A 21,277-nucleotide genomic window follows, 5' to 3' on the forward strand; every position below is an offset into this window, starting at 1 on the left:
CAATGCTGCTCACTCCTACCATGAGCAAATATCATTCCCCAGAGGGGTATACTGCTGTTGGCCAGATCCTGCTGTTGACTTCATTTGTCCTCTGTACTGTCTGATTGCTTGCAAAGACACAAGTGCTTAAATTACCTTACCAGATGTTGTGATGTTAAACAAAACAAACAGCAGGCATGCAAATCACTCTCTTTTGAGACAGCATATTTTCCAGAAAGAAATCAGCTCAATACGAGGGGAGGAATTTGCTGAAGAAAGAATAAATGATTTCTCAAATTGGTGTTGATTAATTGAGTCATTTAACTGCTCCTTGTATAAGATATATGTAAAAACGTAAAAACTTCATTCTTGCATTTCAGATTGCATTTGTACTACAGAAAGAGATAAAGAAATGAGGTGATAAACTGGGAATATGGGTTGCAGCAAAATCCTGTTTTGAATTAAAACTGTCCAGATAGGAAAAAAAAAACCCACAAAATAAACGATTCTGTATAGCAGTAGAGAATTGTTAACTATAGAAAGCCTCAGGGTTTGACAGCTACACTGCTATCACTGGAACTTCTTCTTCACCAATTGGCAAGATTAATTAAACAGCAACGTGGCAAAATTTGCTAACCAATTATTTAGTTTCTTTATTAATACTGGAAGACTTTGAGGATTTCAGAGGTGTTTAACTAAGCAGAAATTGGTCAATTTGCTGCTAGGTTAGAATGAATATAATTAATTTCAAGGTGGTGCCAATCAAGAAAAAATGACAGGCTTTGTACAGGTTCTGCGTGCAAGGTTCCCTGAAAACTCAAGAGCTTACTAAGAAAGCACCATGAGAGCATCAGCTCAGTGCCTAGCAACAGTTCAGAAGGCTGAAAGAATGCTCAGTCTCATTCAGAAGACAGGATATGGAAGGAGGACACAGAATTTAAAATTTTCCTCTCCAACAAAACAATGAATTTGGCTAACTATTGAAGAAATATTTCAGAAGAAAGCAGCATATGAAGGACTGGGATTTTCAGATGAATCATACTCTTTTCTTCTTATCAATCCAGTAAGACTTCCCAGCATCCCACCCTCCCTTCTTGAGTCCTTGTGCTTCCCTCAGCTGGATGGGCATGAAATTTTGCATTTAGTGAGGCAGCAAAGTGAAGTCACTCCCCACCAGAATTTGTTCCTTTATTTTCTGGACACCACTGAAAGCTTCCACATTTGTCCAAGGAAGGACTGACACTAGGTACATACGGTAAAAAGACAGTTTTCTGTTAAAGACTAGTTTTTCTCTCTTGTGGCACTGTGGTTAAGAAAGAACCTCCCTGGAAGCATTCAAATTTCCATGTGAACCTTCTCTGATAACACCATCATGATCCCTAGCATCCTTGCATTACTATGAAGAATTTAGGAAGAGTGAAGTCACACATGCTCAAGACCACAGAAGCAACTTCAAGAACACAGAAGCAAGCTAGGAGCTAAAACAAGCCAGAGAATCTCCATGACAGGATAGAGTAACTACTGTCAAGATGCCTCTTTTATGACAGGAGGCACCACTTGCTAACCTCAGGTTGACGGATTTGATCCTAAATGGGTCAGAAGATGCAGAGAACAGTTAGTGATGTTAGTCTGCTGCTGCCCTCTGACTGCTGCATTAATCTTAGAGCCAGGGTGACACGCAACAAAATTAAAAATACCACAAACTTCAAAAGAAAATCCCTCCTTTATATAATATAATTCTGAAATAGGCTGAGATATTAGTAAACCAAACAGTTGAGCAAAATTATAAAGCAGACGTGATATTTACATGAATTAAAATAGCATTCATAGTTGCATTTGGCAGATTAGTGTCACGAGGGTACTAATTCTCAGCCCTAAACACAGAAGCTGATTGCCAGCTGGGATTACAGAAGAATTCTCTCTCCTTTCTTAATTTCATAGGTTACCAGAGTCCATCTGGTGGGTGCTGATCCCCTTCCTTTAAAGTATCATAAGAAATAATTCAGGAATTAATTGTTACTGGAGAGGCCAAATTGGTAGGATCAAGCTCTTCTACTGTGGTATGACAACCCTTACAAATAGTTCAGTATTCCAAACAGAGGATAAGATAAGATGCTTGTGTTTGCTCATTTTCCCCCTCCCCCTCAACTAGAACAGTTCAAAAGGTAAAAGTCATGTCTTCATTTTCACAATTCCTTACTATGTCAGCTACAGACAGTTTGGATAAATTTTTCTGGCAGAAACATAGCAAAATCTATTCTAGGTCAATGACTTCCACTGTCAGGATCATTCAAAATGTTCTGAAGGATCAAAAGAGAAAAACAAATCACTAAGTATTGGTATTATGCAAGCTTCTTGAAAAGGTATTGACTACGAAGTGTTAAGAACTAGTTTTATTGTCATTCTTTTCATGAACATCCTTGCAACTGATCACATATAGTAAACTTTCCTAAGAAAACTAGCACGCACTTTGGCTAGAATCAGGGTAACATCACTGAGTATGTGCAGTGCTGTGGGTTGTAAACAGGAGGTATGCCACTGAAATGCACTGTATCTCTGTACAGGACACCATGCAGTTCATGCAATAATCACTAAGATAACCATGCTTATTAAAGCAATTCTATAAAACCCATCACTCTGACACTGTTAGATAGCACACAAGTATGTGTGTGATTTCTCCTGTGAAGGACAGATTCGAGTAATTGCCTTGTTTTGAATTAAGCTGTGTGAATTAGGGTGTATGACTGCACATTGCCTGCACGCTTGTAGTTCAGATGGAACACCTGCAGAAGGAAAGGGAACAGGTATTTATATAGCAGGTTACTGCTCTCTTCCTTTCCAAAGATAGCTCAGCAAACAACCTTTTCCACTACTCCTGCCTCCCCCAGTGACATGGATCATTAATGGCAGCTACTAAGGCAGGGACAGCACTCAAAGGTCACAAGCACTGCTCTTCACACTTCAGACAGGCAGCAGCTAAAGGCTGGGGGCATGTAAGGGATTCTGCTCAAAAGACCCTCATACACTGCTCCCAAGGTTCTGGTTCACAGACAGTAGAGACTGGATTTTTCCATCTCATCTCTTCCACAGGTGTACCTAGGAGTGAGGATTTGACAGAAAATGACCATTCTCTCCACAAAACACATAGCAGGCAGAGCCCTTGTACTATACAGATGATGAAAAACAGTCAGCAAGATATAAATCCACATTTTTTGGTCATATCTAAATTCATTAATATTAGCTCTAGCTTAACAAACAAACATTTAACCCTACAGTAAAGATAAGACCATCAAACCATCCTGCAATCTCTATCTCCCAAAATGAAAGCTGACTGAACTATTTCTAATTTTGAGTAGCTAAAACCCACCAGAGTCCTTCAGTGTCAGCAGAAAGCATGGCCACTCAGCACCCAAGCAGAACCTGGGAAGGATGCTGATGCCACACAATGCTCAGCAGTATCACCAAGTCTCGCTTTCAGTTTATAGTAAACCAGGAAAAAAACCAACCACCCTGTGTAAAACAGAACCATCTTTTTTTTTCTTCCCCTGTGAAATCTTAAATGTAACACTAACAGAGGAAGTTGCATCAAATTTGTTTCTTTTGTCTAATTATGTATAAAACAGTGAAAGGCTGCTAACCATACAGCATGTCAGTATGCATATAGACCCTTTTGACTTCTATTTCATTTAATAATATTTAATAGTCTAATTTTTATTTTAGCTATAGTTTGTATTATAATCTATAAAATACTTCTATTTTTGAGTCTGTTGTTTTTTTAATCTAGTTCTGATACTAATGCATACGGATGCTTTTCCTGTGAAAGTTCAATATCTGAAGCTTACTCGCAAGGAAAGATGCAGAAACTCACACATCTCTCGTTGACAAATGAGACCTGTCAGAAACCAGTGATCCCTGAGCACAGGATACCTAGTAAGCTTGAAAATGTGAGCTCAACAACTATGGAGAAACAATTCTTAGTGTAAGTTATTTTATGACAAAGGGGCCTAGATTGCAACCAGTCTGACTGTAATTTATATCCCATGAGAAGATTCTGGGAGCACGCTGCGTGAAAATCATTTTTTATTTCTTCTTTTCTCCAAATCCATTATTCTTCTGTAGAGGAGAGTATTCTATTCTGTAACTTATTCAATAACAATTACATAGACTTAAGTTGATTAGGTCAGAACTTTCCTTTTTTTTTTCAGTTGAAACGTCAAACACAAAATCCAGTAACATTTGCTCTGTGCACTGAAATGGGAATACATTATTTTCTGTCATAAGTATTTTATGTTCAGAGGTCCCAACTCTGCAGAAACCTAATAAAGTTGATACTCATTTCTGTATTCAACTCGGTAGGTAAACTCACAGCATGTGTTCTGTCTTTGCAGAAATAAAACTGATGTAGCTACAACTGTAGCTGTTACTCAAAAACATATTTGCCAGAAATTACACTACAATTTTCAGTATTTTTTTTTCCTAAATAAGTTCCTTCTGGAAAAACCTTGATCAACAAGCTCCACAATTATTTACAGAATTCAGATTTCAGTATTATCCCTTAATGTTATAAATGAACAGCCATGGAATTTGTGGAAACCTGCACAGCAGCATAGAATACCACTGGCTGTGGGAGCTGCATCAGTAGTTCAGTCACGGTTCAGAAGTCAGGCCTGAACTCAAAAGAATTCAGCTTTATTGATTAGAGAGGATTTGGAGAGAGAATTGAAGGGTGGCTATAGGAAGGCTGCTGATTTGCAATACGCCAAAGATATTTCTGGAATTACTTTGCACAGTTAGGGTAGATATTTGCTGAAATTAACGAGCTATAAAAGCTATGTGACAGACTATGTTTTTAAATGGCGAAACAATTTCTCAGGAAACACTGTTCTTACTCATTTACAAGCATTTTACAGTCTTGTTTTTACATTCCTTTTCTTGCTTATTAAGTATTTTACGGATACATGCAGCGATGCTTTTCAGTTAACCACAGCATAGGAGCAGAGAGAGAGAAACTCAGAGGAACTGGGGCAACACGGTGGATCAATACAGGGCTGTTACTCTCCCCACACCAGCACCACTGCCCCCAGTACCCTCCTCCCCTACCCGCTCTGCTTGCACCTGGGGCAGTGGCACAGCCATCAGAGAAGGGACAAAGACACAATAAATATCTGATCCTACCTAAACAGACTGATTCTCCTGTGAGAGAAGGCAGGTAATCTTAAGCAGTCAATCACCCAGTTCTTGTTTTACTTCTAAAATACTCACCTGACTTTCCCTTTGGTGTTTCTAAGAACAGTTGCAGCAAAATTCTGTGTAACGCCAACCAGACTGATGCCATCAACTTCCACAATTTGGTCATTCACTTGGATCCTTTCAGGGAAAAAATAAATAAGTTACGGACTTCTTGGAGGATTTTCAACTAAGCATACAGAGATTTTAGTTTGATTTTGAACAAAAACTCAATCATTACATGATTGAGGTAAACAATCACACAATCCAAAAGTACTTTCTTCCCTGAATTGGGCCTGTACCATTCAAAATACTGGCAAATATTAGGAAATATTAGCAAGGAAGCAGTGAAAAATGCGTCTGTCTGTATTTGCATATCTCATAAATCCAGGTTCAAAGTTACCATCAATCACCCAATCACTTTCCTTTTGTATAAATACAGCAATACAAATTCCTGCCTTTGTCGTATGACTTAAATTAAATGAGAAACTTGAACTGTTCTTATATCATTCTTTCCGAAGCCAACCTTGGAAAACAGCATAAGACATAGCTTTGGTATTTCACACTAATGGAAAAAAATATGATATTTAACTAAAACAACCTGCTCATCTGTAGGGAAAAGAGCATGTGCATCAGATCTAACTGTGACCTACTCTCCTAAAATATTTCATCTATCTTGCTCCAAGAAGATAAATTCCCAATGTAAGAGCAATTGTGAGGCACAATGCAATAAAGTCTTGGACTATTTTAACAAGAACTATCTGAAATACTGCCTTTACTGTTTGATACTCTGTTTGATGCAGAAAAGTTAGGAGAAATTTTTAAAATGCTACTTTTATCTTAAACAAGCACCGATATGAAGTCTCCAGAGCCAGCATGAGAATTATCTGGATTAAAACATTTGGAGGAAAGATTGCTGTGTTAAACTGTCCTCTAGTGATACACAAACTTCTATTGTTCCAAAAATAATTACAATACAAAAGCAAAACCTCTCATTCAGAAGTAATCAAAATGTGCAAATTTCAATTATTTACATAGATGCTACTGATCTGAACAATATGGTTTATAACGGAATGAAGAAACAGCCTTGAAAAAAAATTAGATGAAAATAACTCAATTTAAATGTTTAACATCTCAGGATATCATAGATTTCTTTTTCAAAGACAAACTTCCACAGCAGAGTCTTTCGAAGAGGCTGAAGCCACCTGACTTGAGGAGCTAAATTTGCTGTCAAATCTGAGACAATGCTTTGCAGCTCTACATGTGTTCTATCAGTACCTCCAGATCTGCTGGTGAGTTAAGAATTAAGAGATCTACGCTTTGGCAGCTTCACATCACAGAACACCAGTGTGCTCTGGGCAGGATCTCCTTTCTGTACAGAAGAAACTTTGAAAAAATTATCTTTGAGTCAGCTTGCAAACTCCTATCTTAAAAATCACATCAAGAATTTTAATCTCAGAATTCTGATTTAACCATTTATGATTTAATAAATACATGTATCATATTAATATATATTGTATTTGGATACGATATAAAAAATAATATTTTCTTTGTAATTTGGCATAACGAGTGGTAGTCAGATGGCTGCAGCTGTTCCAAGAAAGAAAATTTAAGAAGTTAGTGCCCACTGAGGAGAAAACTGTCACTCTCTCCAGTGAAGACTAAAGGGGGGGAAGAAAAGAGTCCTTTGTAGAGGTAGTTCAGCTCCCATGGTTTACATACTGTACAATGCAGTGCACTAGTATTGTCCATATAGATACATCGCACAGTATTTCAGGTGATGAAATATCATTTTAGAGAACTGCTGTCTGCAGTTTGGTTGATAACTGCAATTGACTCTGATTCCATTTGTTCTTCGGGAGTGTTTTGTATCTCCTTGTCTGTACAGCTCCTACGTTCAATTCCAGCTTTTATTTTTATGACCATTGCCTTCAGAATCTCTCTTTCAATACACAGATATTTTAATTATACATAAACAGGCATATATACCACACAACATACGATTAACATAATTATTATCCAACTGTATAATTACATGTAATTCAAAAAGAAGTTTCCTGTCTATTGCCATGTACATTATCCCAGACTAGAACACTCTCACAGCCACGCTCTCCAGGCAGCCTCCCTCTTCTTTGGGCATCCACTCTCCAGTCCCACTCCCCCTGCAGCTCCATACATCCCTTGTCCATACCCTGGCCCCATGCAGGCTGAGTGCCAGACAAGCCCAGCCACTCTATAGACCAAAATGTCCTCAGAGCACTGTTCTCTGGGCAGCCTTCCCTTTTCGGTTGGAAATTCCCTCCACAGCCCCCTCCACCTGGAACTCTAGGCTTCCTGTCCCTCAAATCTAATTTCCAACATGAAAGAAGAATTAGACTCATGTTGGCAAAGCCTAGATTATAAAGGTTGAACTGCTTTTATCATTAACTAAACTGGTAATTCTTCTGACAATTATTTTCTAATGGCTGTGACTTAAAAGTCTGCCTATGTGAAGCAACAGTTCTGTGAAGTGGAACCAAAGGAAGTCAAATAAATACTTGCATAATTATTGCTCTGTGTGATGAACTGAAAAATATAACCTATGCAGAGGCAAAGTTCAGAGTATTTTTCACTTTAGTAACTGTGTAATGTTTCTAAACAGTTGTTTTGGATGCTCTCAAAATACTTTGAAGTGACTCAACACCATAATTATTTGAAAAACTATCACATTCGCCAAGAAAGAATTCTTATTCAGTCCTAAACACTATCAATAATCTCTCTTATTAGTTATTAGCAGGCTTTCATTTGGATTTCTCTCAAAGCATCATCCTTGGTTAAATACTGCCACACAACTCCTTCTAATATGACAACTGAATGCTACCTGTTTGTATCAACTTGAATCAAGTCAGAGGTGCTCAAGTACTGAGAAACACTTTTGTACAGATTCTGTGTCTAAAGTACTCTATACCATGATTTGATGGGTCTTTCAAAAAATGATAGGCACTACCCTACAGATATTGTAATGCATAAAATTATAGCTTCAGAGAGACTGCTTCAAGGTTGCTGTGGAGTGATTCAGAATACCTGATCCAACTGCTGAGAAACAGCTTTATTTCCTGTTCAGAGATTTCGATTTGCTATCGGTGTTAATGATTAACTAGGCCTTCTACAAGGATGAAGTTAACAGGACCTTTTACAGTTGCTGCACTTTATTACAGAACTGGCTGCTTACCACTGAGAGGATTACATATCCCTTTCTCAAGTGAATGATCGGTCAGGCTCACAAAGGGAAAACGAGAGGGCTATTTCTCAGCTGACTGAACATTCATACAGCTGAAAACCAACAAAACATTAGAATAGCCTAAGAAACATATTTTTTTTTCTCAGATGACAAGCTCCTTTAAGATGACATCTAAGGAAATGAAAGAAGAGGCTTGTAATTGAACATTAACTTCTGGAGCCCACTCAAGACATGTGAACAATGAGAGGAACAGAAAATACAGATTATGAGACCAGGTGTGAGCTACTCTGATTTTCAACCAGATAATTTCACACAGAATGCCAGTAGTGAGCATAATGCCTTTTGGCTGAGCTCAAGCATATTTTTCAGAGTAAACATTCACTTAAAGTAATGAATGAATTCATGACATCCTAAGATGTCAGCATCTTTACTTCTCCTCTACATTTTTTAAGCCTGGGATAAATCAGTAGTTGGCCTTCAAGCTGGGGTCTTACTGCCAAAATCTGTAGAGATACCAAAAGCCCAGACTGAAAGAGGCTATACTAGAATAGTTGCAGAGAAAAGTTATTAAACTCTGTAAACTCCTAACAGGTAGAGTGCTGATTTAATTTGTATAGGCTTTCCACAGCAGAAACTTTTGCCTGGCCTTTTAAGTATCCAGCACGGGTAATACACACTACTTTCAAAGTCTGCACAGGATCAGAAGTTAACAGGCAATCATCATTAAGGAGGAATTCAATTCCATACCACTGCTTCATACACATTTCCATGTCAGACGCCATTCTGTCAGATTTCCCCTCTGTTGACATCTGTCACATGGCAACAAAACGTAATGGGATATTGGTGGGAAATTCAGCCTCTACTGCCATAACACCAACATCTGCCTCTGATGTTGTGGGCCAGCACAATAAAATAGGAGGCATTACTTTTGGAGCAGCTTTCGTATGTACAAAAGGAATTCTCTGAATTGCATATATCAAATGAGCAATCTTAGAAGCAGTCAGGAGCATGAGCACTGTAAAACTTAACCTCTTGAATGGACATATTTACATTCTTGGCTCCTACTGCAAACGAGTAATGTAGTTTCAGTCTTGTAAGGGTGAAAACCAAATTCTGAAGACTACGCATATTTAGAAATACAAAGTGATGCTATGAGTTAGCAAGCCTGAAAGGAGGTACATTTAATAAAAGCTAATAGATCAGAAACACCGAACCATTTTCCTAATCGTATGTTGAGCAGAACTGTATTTCATAAGCACTAACTGATTAAAGTTGTTTTTGAAGCCAAAACGGGGGAGCTCAAAATCATTCAAAACTACCTTCAGCAGTGATGTACAGTGTGGAATCTCCAGATCTACTCACACTAAAGCACCTCAGTTTTCAGGACTCACAAACATGCATCCTTGGCAAATCTAGTCTTCTTTAACACTTTAACCTTTGCACCAAAGTAGTGTATTTTCGTACACTACTTCAGGTATTTGAACCTTACCAAGGGTCTCAGAATTTTACTGCTTTCCATTTTCGTGATATAAATTCAGCTAACAGTTCTTTCCTGTGGAAATCATAATTCATTATAATTAACACTGGGAAAGTTTCCAAATATTGAGTCTACTTTACCTGCCATCTCTTTCTGCTGCCCCACCTTCTGTTACTGTTTTGACAAATATTCCCAGTTTTTCAAGGCCTGCATCTGCTCCAACTCCCATTCCAATAATGCTAATGCCAAGTCCATCTTCATCTGTGAAAAAGGTAAGTGAAAGCAGAAATTCATTAAATTTGATTTTATTTGATAGGTAAACATCCACGCTTTGTTTCCTCTTGATTTCCCATGTAAACAACGTTAATTTCTTTTGATCCCTTTTAAAAATGTTGTTATTCGAGTGCTTTAATTATGCACAAAAGTATTACCTATGCCCCAGTGAGGAGCTCAGAACAACAATCAAAGATCTTTATTCTTCCAATGAAGACTGAAAACATCACATAAACCACTGCATAAAATCATAAAATCATGTGATAGCGGAGTGACACAAAACAATTACTGTGGGAAAATAAAGAACTGCATGTTTCTCAACTGTTCCTTTAATTTCTTATTCAACAGTTGCTGAAATTCAAAAAGCCAAGGTGATTCAGGGAAATCCAAGATTGGCTATGTAAGCCTGTGGAATACCTCAGACATGTAGATCAATTTCATATGAACTCAAAGGGGTGTGCAGACTACATACCTTTTTCTAGCTCAACTGGGAAAAGCTCCAGCTTTTCCACACGCTTCTCCAGTTCATATTCAGCTGATGCAGCCACTGGGTCAACTTCATCATTTCTCCTGTCATAGTCTTCATTGGAGTATGTATTGAAAACCTGTGGAAACAGATCAAAAATCAGGCAACTACCTACTTCAGAAAGAGTTCCAACTTAGGAAAATAGCTATTGGTTTTGTTTTGTGATGTTACAAAGTTTGAAAAGGATTTTAAAGGCATTTAAGGTATTTAAATTTGTGGGATTTTTACATAAAATGCAAGTAAGGTTGCAAAGGTCAATTCTGAGTATAAATGATTTTTATGTGTTGTTTGTGATTACAAATGCAGAAGGTAATCTTGAGTAAGTTGGCCTTTCCATCTCAATATTTATAGCACATAATTCAGTTTATTAAGAATGCATCGTTGCTAATGACTCACATACATGAAAAAGCAAAACACACTGAAATACGTATACAATCTCTGTCTCAGTCTTGATTTCTAATAAAGTTCCAGTTTGCATCCATCTAACCAAAGCTAGACCTGAAGACCTCTCCAACTACTTTTTAACCACTACACACTATGCCCCATACTATGTACTAACTTTTAGGAGAACAAAGCACACTGTCCTGGTTATTTCTAAAACAAGCCAGGTTCACAGTTTTATTTCAGCTCTAAAGCAGTGTTTTAACACCACCCTGGTTTCAGATGGGACAGAGATGATTTTCAGCTGTATGAGAAAACCAGTGTTGATAACGCATGGATGTTTTAATTGCTGCAGAGCCAAGGATATTTCAGTTCTTCAGCATCACATACTGTCCTGCAAGCAAGGGGGCTGGCAGGCACAAGGAGCTGAGAAGGGACAGAACCAGGACAGCTGGCCTAAACTGGCCAAAAAGGGAAGTGGCTGCTGCTCCAGGACTGGCTGGGCCACTGGTCGGTGTGTGATGAGCAATTGCTTTGTGTATCACTTGTTTTGTAAATACATTTATATTATTATTATCACTACTGTTACTTGTCTCTTCTTTTTCTGTCTTGGTAAACAGTTTTTATTTCAACCTATAGGTGCTGCCTTTTTTTCCAGTTCTGATTATATTACTCATGCCACTTTCAGTCATACTTCCACTATGATTATTATTCAGACCTTCAATAACTTCAAACAGCCAGCGAAAGCTTGTTTTCATACCTCAGATGTCAGAGTTTGCCAACGTCTTTCACATAATTGCCCAGGGATGGCAGTGACGAGAGAATACTCATTTTTAGCGGGAATAAACTTACCGAACTTCAGTCCCACACCTGTATCAAGTTATGCCAAAAAAAGGAAAACAGAGTTCCCTATCTCCTCTTCCTTCTTTACAGAAGGTAGCAGCATGCAGCTGTACTTTGCTATACCCCCAGTTCTTCTGCTGGTGCAAACCACCACACCCTGATGGCTGCCCCGAGGCCTTATCAAGCACTCTGGCACCAAGAGGCTGCCCACAGTCCAGCCAGGCCCCAGCTGCCCTGCCACTGCTTCCCTAAGGCAGCACAGATCTTCCATAGAGACTTCCAACCTATTTCAAGAACAATGTCGTTTAATCCGTTACTGTCAAATGCAGATAAGTGCATACAGATAGTGAGTAAGAATTTTCTTAGATCGTGGTCCAGAAAAATAGAGGTAAACATCACGGTTAACAACACGAAAACAACTTTGAAGATTTCCTTGGAGTGTCTTCCACTAATAATGACTGCAAAAGGGAATTTAGAAAACCAACTGCCAGTAGATTACATTCATCACCAATTATGGCCACTCCTACCCCGCTGCTTCCCAACAGAGGCAGCGACCAACTGGCTCCATATCTGAAACCAGATGCACTTCACGCATACTTGAAAGTAAATTAAAACCAAATAATCCTGCTTTCCATCTAAGTCTGATGTTTTGTGACAGGCCAAAGGAAAAGAAGGAACAGTAATGATTCACATTCATTGTGGAGTCTGAAAAATGCCTTTTCCAGTAATAAGCCTTTCCACCTCACATCTAAGCCTACAAGCTTGAGGGTATTTTGAGCTCTAAATGATGTCTTGGCAAAAGGACGCTTGAAATGCATGCCCAGAGAGGGTAAATCTGTCCCAGGTTTGCTTGGCAGAACCCTTTATCACCTAAAAATGAATAGTTCAAGGGAAACCTTGCAAATACTGGTGGGGAATGGAGGAAGAGACCATCAGGGAAGTGCTGATACAATTGTCATTTGCAAGAAAATCTTAATTGAAAAGCTATTTTAACAACACTTCTTCACATTGAGTTTTCTTAAATAGTAAAGATACCAATACTGTAATACAAAATACTATTAAAGTCTGCCATCAGCATAGTAACTGTGCTATGTTTCTCACAAAGCTGCTACAAAAAAAACCTCCCAGTTTTACATAACTTGTAAAATACTGGTTGAAACAGGAAAGATACTTGTACTGCATAGAAATTTTAATTCCTCTATTTTAGATCGATGGGAAACAATAAGCAATTACCTCTTCCAAGAAAACTGGGATAATAAACATTTTACAAGAACTCACAAACATATCTTGAATTGATTTCTAGCAATAGTGATACAAGAAAAATTTATTTCAGCTAAATGATAATCCTCAGAGGCCTTCATAAATATATCCAAAAGATAAGGAAAATAGGTCACATTGCAATACTGTGCAATGCTACCATACATTTTACTCTGCTTCAGCATGCATGTTTCAGATTGGAGAAAAGATACTCCTGCAGAAACAAGCATTGGGAAATGTAACAATCTGGTCTAAAATAACTGGCAAAACCCTATGTCTGAGTTCTGGCCATGTGCTAACCAGTCACTGAACATGTACTGATAACCTTGAGCTCAGTAAGGGAACCTGCATGCAGTGCATTGTAAAGGCCCCAAATGCTGCACTGTTGCTCTTGCTGTCAGGTGCTTGAACTACTGGTTAAAATGGAAAAACAAAACCGAGAGCATTTAGCAGCCTGACAGAGGAGTTCTCAAAAGTCTTTTGTCACTCTACATTTTTCAAAGACCTCTTTTCCACAGCGTAAAGCCTCTGTTATATTACCTGTCTCTGACTGCTGCTTCTCAGTGGGTCAGAACACTTAAGAGGAAGAGTGATGAACAAGCTCCAATTCCTAAGGATTGGCCACAAAACCTGCAGGTCTGAAATGTGTCACAGTCACAAAAGCAAGTACAGATTAAAAATTGCATCTGTGAGTTTATAGCTCAGATTTTCTGATTTATCAGCATGACGAGAGAAACCTGTGTTTCAGCTGTGGAACAGAGATGATATTATCAAGGAAAATGGAGATGCAGTCACCAGCTGATGGAAGGATGGCAAGAGGGGCAGGAGTACGCTGCTTGCAGAACACAGGGATTATGGAGAAAAATCATATCAGAAAACTAATATGCTTGTTTCTGGATTTTTTTCATCATATTAACTGACCCCATTTGTTTCCTTTTGTTCAATGACCAGCCCTAATGAATTTTGGCAGCAGCTTCAGATTTGTTGCAGTGACTGGATATGCTTCCATAAATTTTCTTTTCAAGCTTCAAATCACATACAGCCTTCTTGGTTGGCATGATCTTTCTTGAACCACGCTAGACAAAAACCATGGCTTCTCGGATCTTGCTTACTTTTGCAGAATGCTTACACTTATAAATGAGAAGGAAATTAGATGAGATGGTGGTAGTGGTGAAGACTGTTACCACTGCCATTAAATACATCATGTCATTCTTACCTTATCTAACTGAGACTGTAGGATTACTGACAGCATCAGGGTGAAACAGGCTGTGTATCTATCCTGCTTGGCATTAACTTGTTGTATTTTTTAGGTCCTATGACCTTGCACACTGCCCCGAACGTGTTTTTAGAGGAAGAAGGAGGAGGCAGTTATTTGTCATTCACCTCATTTTGTGTGATCACATTTAATGAATGACTGATCTGACTCTTTTAGACAAATTCCCACACATTAAAATTAAGAAAAGGAAATTTGTTGTTGGAAATCATTCTTCTTTCTGAAGCAATCTATCCACCACAGTAACAAACTGCCTGTTCTATGCAGACATGAGAACTGTCACTCAAGATTTTGGTTTGCTAAAAATAAAAAAGTTAAATATTTTCACCCACAAAGTATACTTAGCTTAAGTAGGCCGATTTCACCAAGTCTGTCACCACTGTGTTTCCTAGAGTATGCACAGGCTTGCAAATTTGCAGGAAATCTCCTATTCCTTTGATTTAATAGAGTTGGTTTTGCACTCACACTGCTTAAGTACCCACTACAGGAAAGTCTACTGAGCTGTCACTTAAAGAAAGCTTACTTAAGGAATACTTAATACATCGTCTTAATCTGTGCTTGTAACTCTCAGAGTATTTATAAACAGCAAGTTTCCAAGGAATTCACCTTTGACATTTACGAGGATTTATAAAAGCAACAGAATCAAAACCCACCAACAGTGGTGACAACCAAAGTGATGCTAAATCTAAATGCATTTGTGAACACAAACAGACCCTGAAGAATTGGCAGGCTCTCTCGAACACTGTACTTAATAGAATGTACTTCTATCTTCACTAAGGTAAAACAGAAAGGATAATCAGCAACTCTCTTAGCATGAAAATAATCACAAATCTCCATCAGAGTCTTCTTTTGGCCATGCAACATTATTTTGCAAACACAGAAAGGTGAATAATTGAAAAAATACTGTACAGTTTGTCTTTTATAACAAGTCCCCAGGGCATGCTGTGTGTTTGGCAGGAGGGTATATAAGAGCATAAATACTGCAGAGATAATGACAGAGGACTTTGATGTGGAGGGAATGAAACTTGGTGCATTGTCCATACTCAGGGAGACCCAGTTCTAACCCCTTTTGTACATATTTTCTCCTGCAAGTAAATGACTTGTTTGACTTGCACTGAAACTGGGAAAAAATGAAAGGTATAAACACTACAGGGAACTAATCAGCCTTCACTGTAAAACCTTCACTGTAACAACGGTAACAGTAATTTCCTTTTGCTGGTTCCCATTAACACTGGAAAAGATGAAAATCCAGAGCTTGCCTTTAATGTAGCCATGGATGGAAATCATAAAATAGTTTGCATAAGAGCAATATTGTTAATTATGGTTCCAGTTGGAGTGTATAATTTCAGAGACTGAACAGGAGTTCTGTTTTAACTGTTAGGAAGAAATGAGGAAATATTACCTACATCATTTGGCCATAGGACATTCAGAAAAACAGTACAAGCTGTGGATGATGCCCTCAATACTTTCTCAGGTCTTTAAGCCTCCAAAAGCAAGCAATTGTACCTCCCTGCCATCTGTGAGAACAGGTATGTTTCCAGGGATGCGACAAACCGTTTCAGAGTTGTTTTACTCTCAGCTGCTATTTTGTTTTGAATATACTAAACCAGGCTGCTGTGCTTCCTCCACTAACAATTCTCTTGTGGGCACAGAAGTGAGGTGCAGCAAGTGCCCTATGACAAACCAGATATGTCCATGGGTATGGCTCCACTACACTGTGCTCCAAGTACAAGCGAGCCAGAGGGATGCTCTTATGCTGCACACTGCAAAGGCAGCAGGCAAATGAAGCACTGAGGACAATCCTTCTTGCTGTGCTTAGAAAGCTAAACCAGAGGAAAAAAGATCACAGTTTGACCATTCGTTAACTACTGCCTGGAATCCTCTCTACCTCATAGCTCCAAAGGGGAGAGGAAGCTCTGACAATGTCCCAGATAGGCAACTTTCCACGTTTTCTCATGTGAGACAGTCTCCTTCTTGCAGCAAGATGGAGACAGACAGTGAGGAGCTTCCTCAGCCCTCCTGGCTTCCCTCTGCCTAATGCTCATGTGGGCATCAGCTGTCACACACGATCAGAAGGGAAGCACCAAGGAGACAACTCTTTCTAAGGAGCAATTACAGGGATGAGACACAGATGGGAACCAGACAGTCACAATATCAAGAGAAACAGAGAGTCTAACACCAAAATCAAGCCTGGGCTTTCCCTCTGAAAGCTTTGTAGGAGTAAAGATCTGTTCTAAGCTGCCTAAAACTGGCAAAAAAAAACAAAAACAACAACTGTACAGCAGATTTCAGTTTCTGAAATCCTAAAAGTATCTGGGCCCCAGATTTCTAAACCCCATAAGGACCACTTCTTACACATGACAAAGTATCAGGAGTCTCTGCAGCTACACACAGACAAACTACTAAATTTGTGGACACACATCTGGTACATATTAGGTCCAAATAGCCTTCTTACAGCTGGCTAGTCATGTCTCCTGGCTGATGGCACACCCCTAAGGACAGTGTCTAGTGAAAATCTACTGTGGCAATGCCTGGGGGCAATGCCATCACATCTTAGCTGGCATCAGGCAGTGACACTCCACTCCAAATCTCATACCTCTGCATTTTTAAGTCTTTACACGACAGTGTTTAAAACATTTGCACCGTTTACAGGTGGGTGGAAATCTGACAAACAATTTCATTCAGTACTACTCATCTGTTCATGACTGGGTCTCTTCTTAGCTAGATTTTATGACTGCAGCACTTCCTAATATTTTTCTTGTCTCAGACCACTGCTGAGTCCCGTGCACACATTTTCACTTAACTCCAGCATAACTTCAGATCCCTTTTGTAAGCCTCTGCAGTTAGTAAAAGCCCAGCAAAGTACACAGAGTTCTTTCTATTACACCAGCTATACATTGTCTTTGTTGACAAAGCACTTACTGCTCTAGCACAGACAGATTTGATTTCACTGACATATTGTTCTGCAACTCTTCACGAAGTTTTGACTTCTACACTGATCATCACCATCAATTCTGTGACCACACTTTTTTCACCATTTGCCCGGGTAGAGTGAAACAACTCCATCACAGTGACACTCCACTGGTAACCCTTCTTCACTACAAAAAGTGACAACCTGCCCCAGCTCTTCTCCTCTCTTAACCCACGATGCCAGGCAATGACCTTCCATTTTATCCAGTGATAGCTAAATATTCTTCATCTCAGTGAGGATGTAGGGAAAGTCTTTCTGAAAAACATCAGAGTGTCTGCATCTGATGACAGATTTCACTTATCTGTCATCCTGCTTAAGCCTTTACAGTACTGTAATGAATTTGTGTGGCATGACATCCCCCTACAAAACGATTACAACCGTCCGTACACATTCCAAATAAGCTATTTCTGTGAATTTGCCCAGTACAAAAACTACTAATCTGTGGTTTTCCATCTTCTATCAAAGAGTTGTTTTTCTAAACTGGTATTATCTTGCCACCTTCTTGTTCTCTGCTACTGAGGCAAAGCAGTACATTTAACTCTGTGGTTAACAGTCATATAATTTCATATTGGAATTCACTTGCAGTTTTGCAGTTTTGGGGTAAATATAATTTATTTCCAGTGGCTTATTATCATTCACCTTTTCAATAATATACAATTTCTTCTAATAAACTTTGAGTTCATTTCTCTACTTACTTTTCTTAAGGAAACATTTTAACATGGGGACTATTCTTTATCATGAACGATGCAAAATTCTCATTAGCAGTTATATTAGGGCAAGTAGCTTCTCTGAGCAGTCCTGCAGCATCTCAGCAATCTTTTGGCTTTACCTACTTTCTAGCAGACTTCCAATTCCAAGCTTGTAAGGTTGTGTGTGTTCAGCAAATCACTCCCCAAACTCTTCTTTCCTCCTTCTTCTGCTCCCTGCAGTCTCACATACTTGAATAGTTCAGGCTGCTAAGTCTTGTCTTCAAGTTAGTCAATGGTCTAAGACAGGCTATTTAAAACTGACCTTAATTTAATTTTTATCCTGTATCTTTAGCACATAAAATTTCCTGGTTTTCACTAAAGGCGTGGCTTGTTTGAGTTAATGCTCTTATAGAGGCTAATCCAGGAGGCAGGAATCCTGCTCTCCGGGAACTAATGGCTTTTCTTCTTCTGTAATATCCATCAGGATTTGAGCACCACAGAAAAACAGGATGCGTTCACGATACGTGTTTGTGCAGTCAAATTCCAAAAGAGAAACTCCTCTTGGACAGAGGATCAGAAGTGCATACAAGGCACGCCTCTGGCCCTGCTGAAGGCACAGCTGCCAGGTGCTCAGCCCAGCACCAACAGGAGAGCAGAACCGTGCTACCACCAGTGCCTGCCCTAACAGTGGAGGAATGGCCATCTTGGATTTGCACCCCAGCACAAGCAGCACTCGTGCCCAGCAAACCCATCCCCTACCTCCTCTAACTGTACTGTACAGCATTCCAACTGGGATAGTCTTTAAACAGTTCTGCTTGGCTGTAATTCCTGGTGAGTTCTGTCACGTGTCAAGCTTTCCTCAGTACAGACAGTAACCTAAAATCAGCATTAATGACTAAATTATATACTGAGAAATGTCAAAATGACTTCATAGAATTACAGCATTAAATAAAATATATTAACATATGCTACGTCGCACAGCCAGTATTTTCCAGTTCTTCAATTTTTTGACTTTCATTCATAAAACTCTACTACTAAAAAAAAAAATCTAAACATATTTCTAACATGTTCATTCATTTTCAGGTATAAATACCAAAAACTCTTACTCTAAGATCATTTTGTGTGGAAAGTACGAACTGTTTCCTCAGCCCCCACCTTTTTCTTTGGTAGTATGTAATCAAAACTCTACCTATCTCAACTAGAACAAAAACGTGTACTCTTGTCACCTTTAAAACAAATTGAAGGTGAAATTTTCTGTTGTTCAGTAATCTCCATTTTTTTCTGTCCATATAGGATGTTTGTCCTATCTTACTGCTACTTGAGGCTCACTTTAAAGAGTGATTTGTTTTAAAATATTTGTTTTTATTAAGTAATTTCATGTAATCACAGAGGTTATCATGCTATTTATTATTTACTCATTTTACTCTAGTTTTGTTGCTGAAGTATTAATTTTATTACTGTTCACATATCTGTCCACACAGCAGAAAAATATAAAATCACTGCTGTTGGAAATTAGACATGAGCCCCATGTGAGAACTTCATGCTGTTACTTTTAATTAAGATAGATTAGAATAATTAAGAGGTGAAAGTAAGCGGTGGTGCTGATGTATAAAAACAAAGTTAATACAGATTCAATCTTACAGAGCAGTAATACGGAATAAACCTAAAATATTTTCCTGAACATCATGAGGCTAATCTTGTGTCTTTACAGATGAATATGTTATGACAAAAAAGATTAAAATCTTCTGAAAATACTGTTTCACATTACTGCTTTCTACAATAAGATTCTTCGACAATAAGTCCAATTTTTAAGTAAGAAATAACAGCCACTCAACTGAAAACATATTGTGTATATTATCATAAGGGGGATCAGTGAGGAGATAAAAGATGCTCTTTTCTGTTTTCCACATACTTTATAAAGGGACTTCCTCCTTTCTGAAATTCTTACAAAACACAAGTTTTGAGAAAGTATAGTTCTCCAGATACCAGTTCTCACTGTGTGTTCAGGAGCCAGCAGAGCCAGGGCCAGCAGTGGTGCTGCCTCCATCCCAAGGGGCACAGCCACCTGTCTGGCTTTGCCTGCCTTTTTCTACTGTGGTGCATTTTCCAAAGTCTGCCCCTTTCTTCCACATACAGAGCATGTATCGCTGCCTGACACTAATGCAACCCTGACACCGATAATATCCAGCCCTCTGCTAATTACAGCCATGCTCACTGCCAAGCAACGGTCCTCTTTTTCAGAGGCTTTGAAACATGAGATCTCTCCAAGGCAAGCAGACTAAGAACGACAAGTAAATCAGTGAATAATTGTACAGAACAAAACAGGCAGCCTGCCCCGTAGCAGCTGGTGAGGGAGTTCAAAAACAGAGGCTGAAATAGAGGAAGAGCGGGGTGTCCTGAAGTGGGCTTTCAAGAGTGAGTTGCTCCAACTGGGCACATTCCATGAAAGCCAAATCCTGCTAAAGGGAACTTCTCATAGGCTGTAACTTTAACTAAAATAAATATTGCAGTGTCACAATATGAACTTTCCCATGCTGTGTTCACTTAGGTTTGGTCCAAACCTCATGGAAAACCACTGCGATCGCAGCCCTGCGTCACACACTTCTCATGTCTTTTAGGGTATCTGGTATCCTTTGAAACCAAATTAATAGGTAGATACGTAACAAATGATAAAAAATGAAACACTGAACTGAGGATTCTAGTCTTCCCTGTATATTGCCACGTCCTTGTTTGTCACCTTGATGCAGCACACAGTGACACACTGGGGAGACAGACCTGGCTGCTGTAGGGCTGGCCTGCCTGCTCCCTCAGGGACAGCTGCTGGGGCCACCACAACCCTAACTGTGTGGAACAGCAGGGACAGCACACGCACCATGTCAAGAGAAACAGAGGTGGTAAACTGTTCCTTTCTCTTCTACACACACAATAAAAGATGGCCTTTAGGGTGTTGCAGGCAAATACGCCTCTAGAGCAATACTGGAAAAATGTCAGCTATTTTCCCATGGCACCTCCCTTTGAAAAGTAAACACTTGTGATGGCAAATGTTGAATTACATAAACATAAGACATTTTCACTATTTTTTATGCTACTATCGTTATTAGAAATGGGAAATTCCAACACTCCTGTTTTTCTCTTACGTTAACTGTGCACGCTAAATGATTT

At 39.0% G+C, this 21,277-nt stretch overlaps 2 protein-coding genes across 5 annotated transcripts in view; one reads left to right on the forward strand and one right to left on the reverse strand.

Annotated features, from left to right (window-relative positions):
- PDK4 (pyruvate dehydrogenase kinase 4) overlaps positions 1–21,277 on the forward strand; it is a 184,647-nt gene that overhangs the window by 111,589 nt on the left and 51,781 nt on the right. The gene's annotated exons all lie outside the window — the stretch shown is intronic.
- The window catches only part of PPP1R9A (protein phosphatase 1 regulatory subunit 9A), a 125,663-nt gene that overhangs the window by 47,023 nt on the left and 57,363 nt on the right, over positions 1–21,277 (reverse strand). For all 4 annotated transcript variants that reach the window (XM_065731252.1, XM_065731251.1, XM_065731249.1 and 1 more), the window contains exons 2-4: positions 10,648–10,780; positions 10,043–10,163; positions 5,242–5,346 (exon numbers count right to left, since the gene is read on the reverse strand). In XM_065731252.1, coding sequence (XP_065587324.1) covers positions 5,242–5,346; positions 10,043–10,163; positions 10,648–10,780 — 359 coding nt within the window. The remainder of the gene's footprint in view (positions 1–5,241; positions 5,347–10,042; positions 10,164–10,647; positions 10,781–21,277) is intronic.

Source organism: Cyrtonyx montezumae, unplaced genomic scaffold (genome assembly GCF_038088225.1).
Source record: "Cyrtonyx montezumae isolate F1298 unplaced genomic scaffold, pur_monq_1.0 scaffold_14, whole genome shotgun sequence".
Classification (NCBI taxonomy): domain Eukaryota; kingdom Metazoa; phylum Chordata; class Aves; order Galliformes; family Odontophoridae; genus Cyrtonyx; species Cyrtonyx montezumae.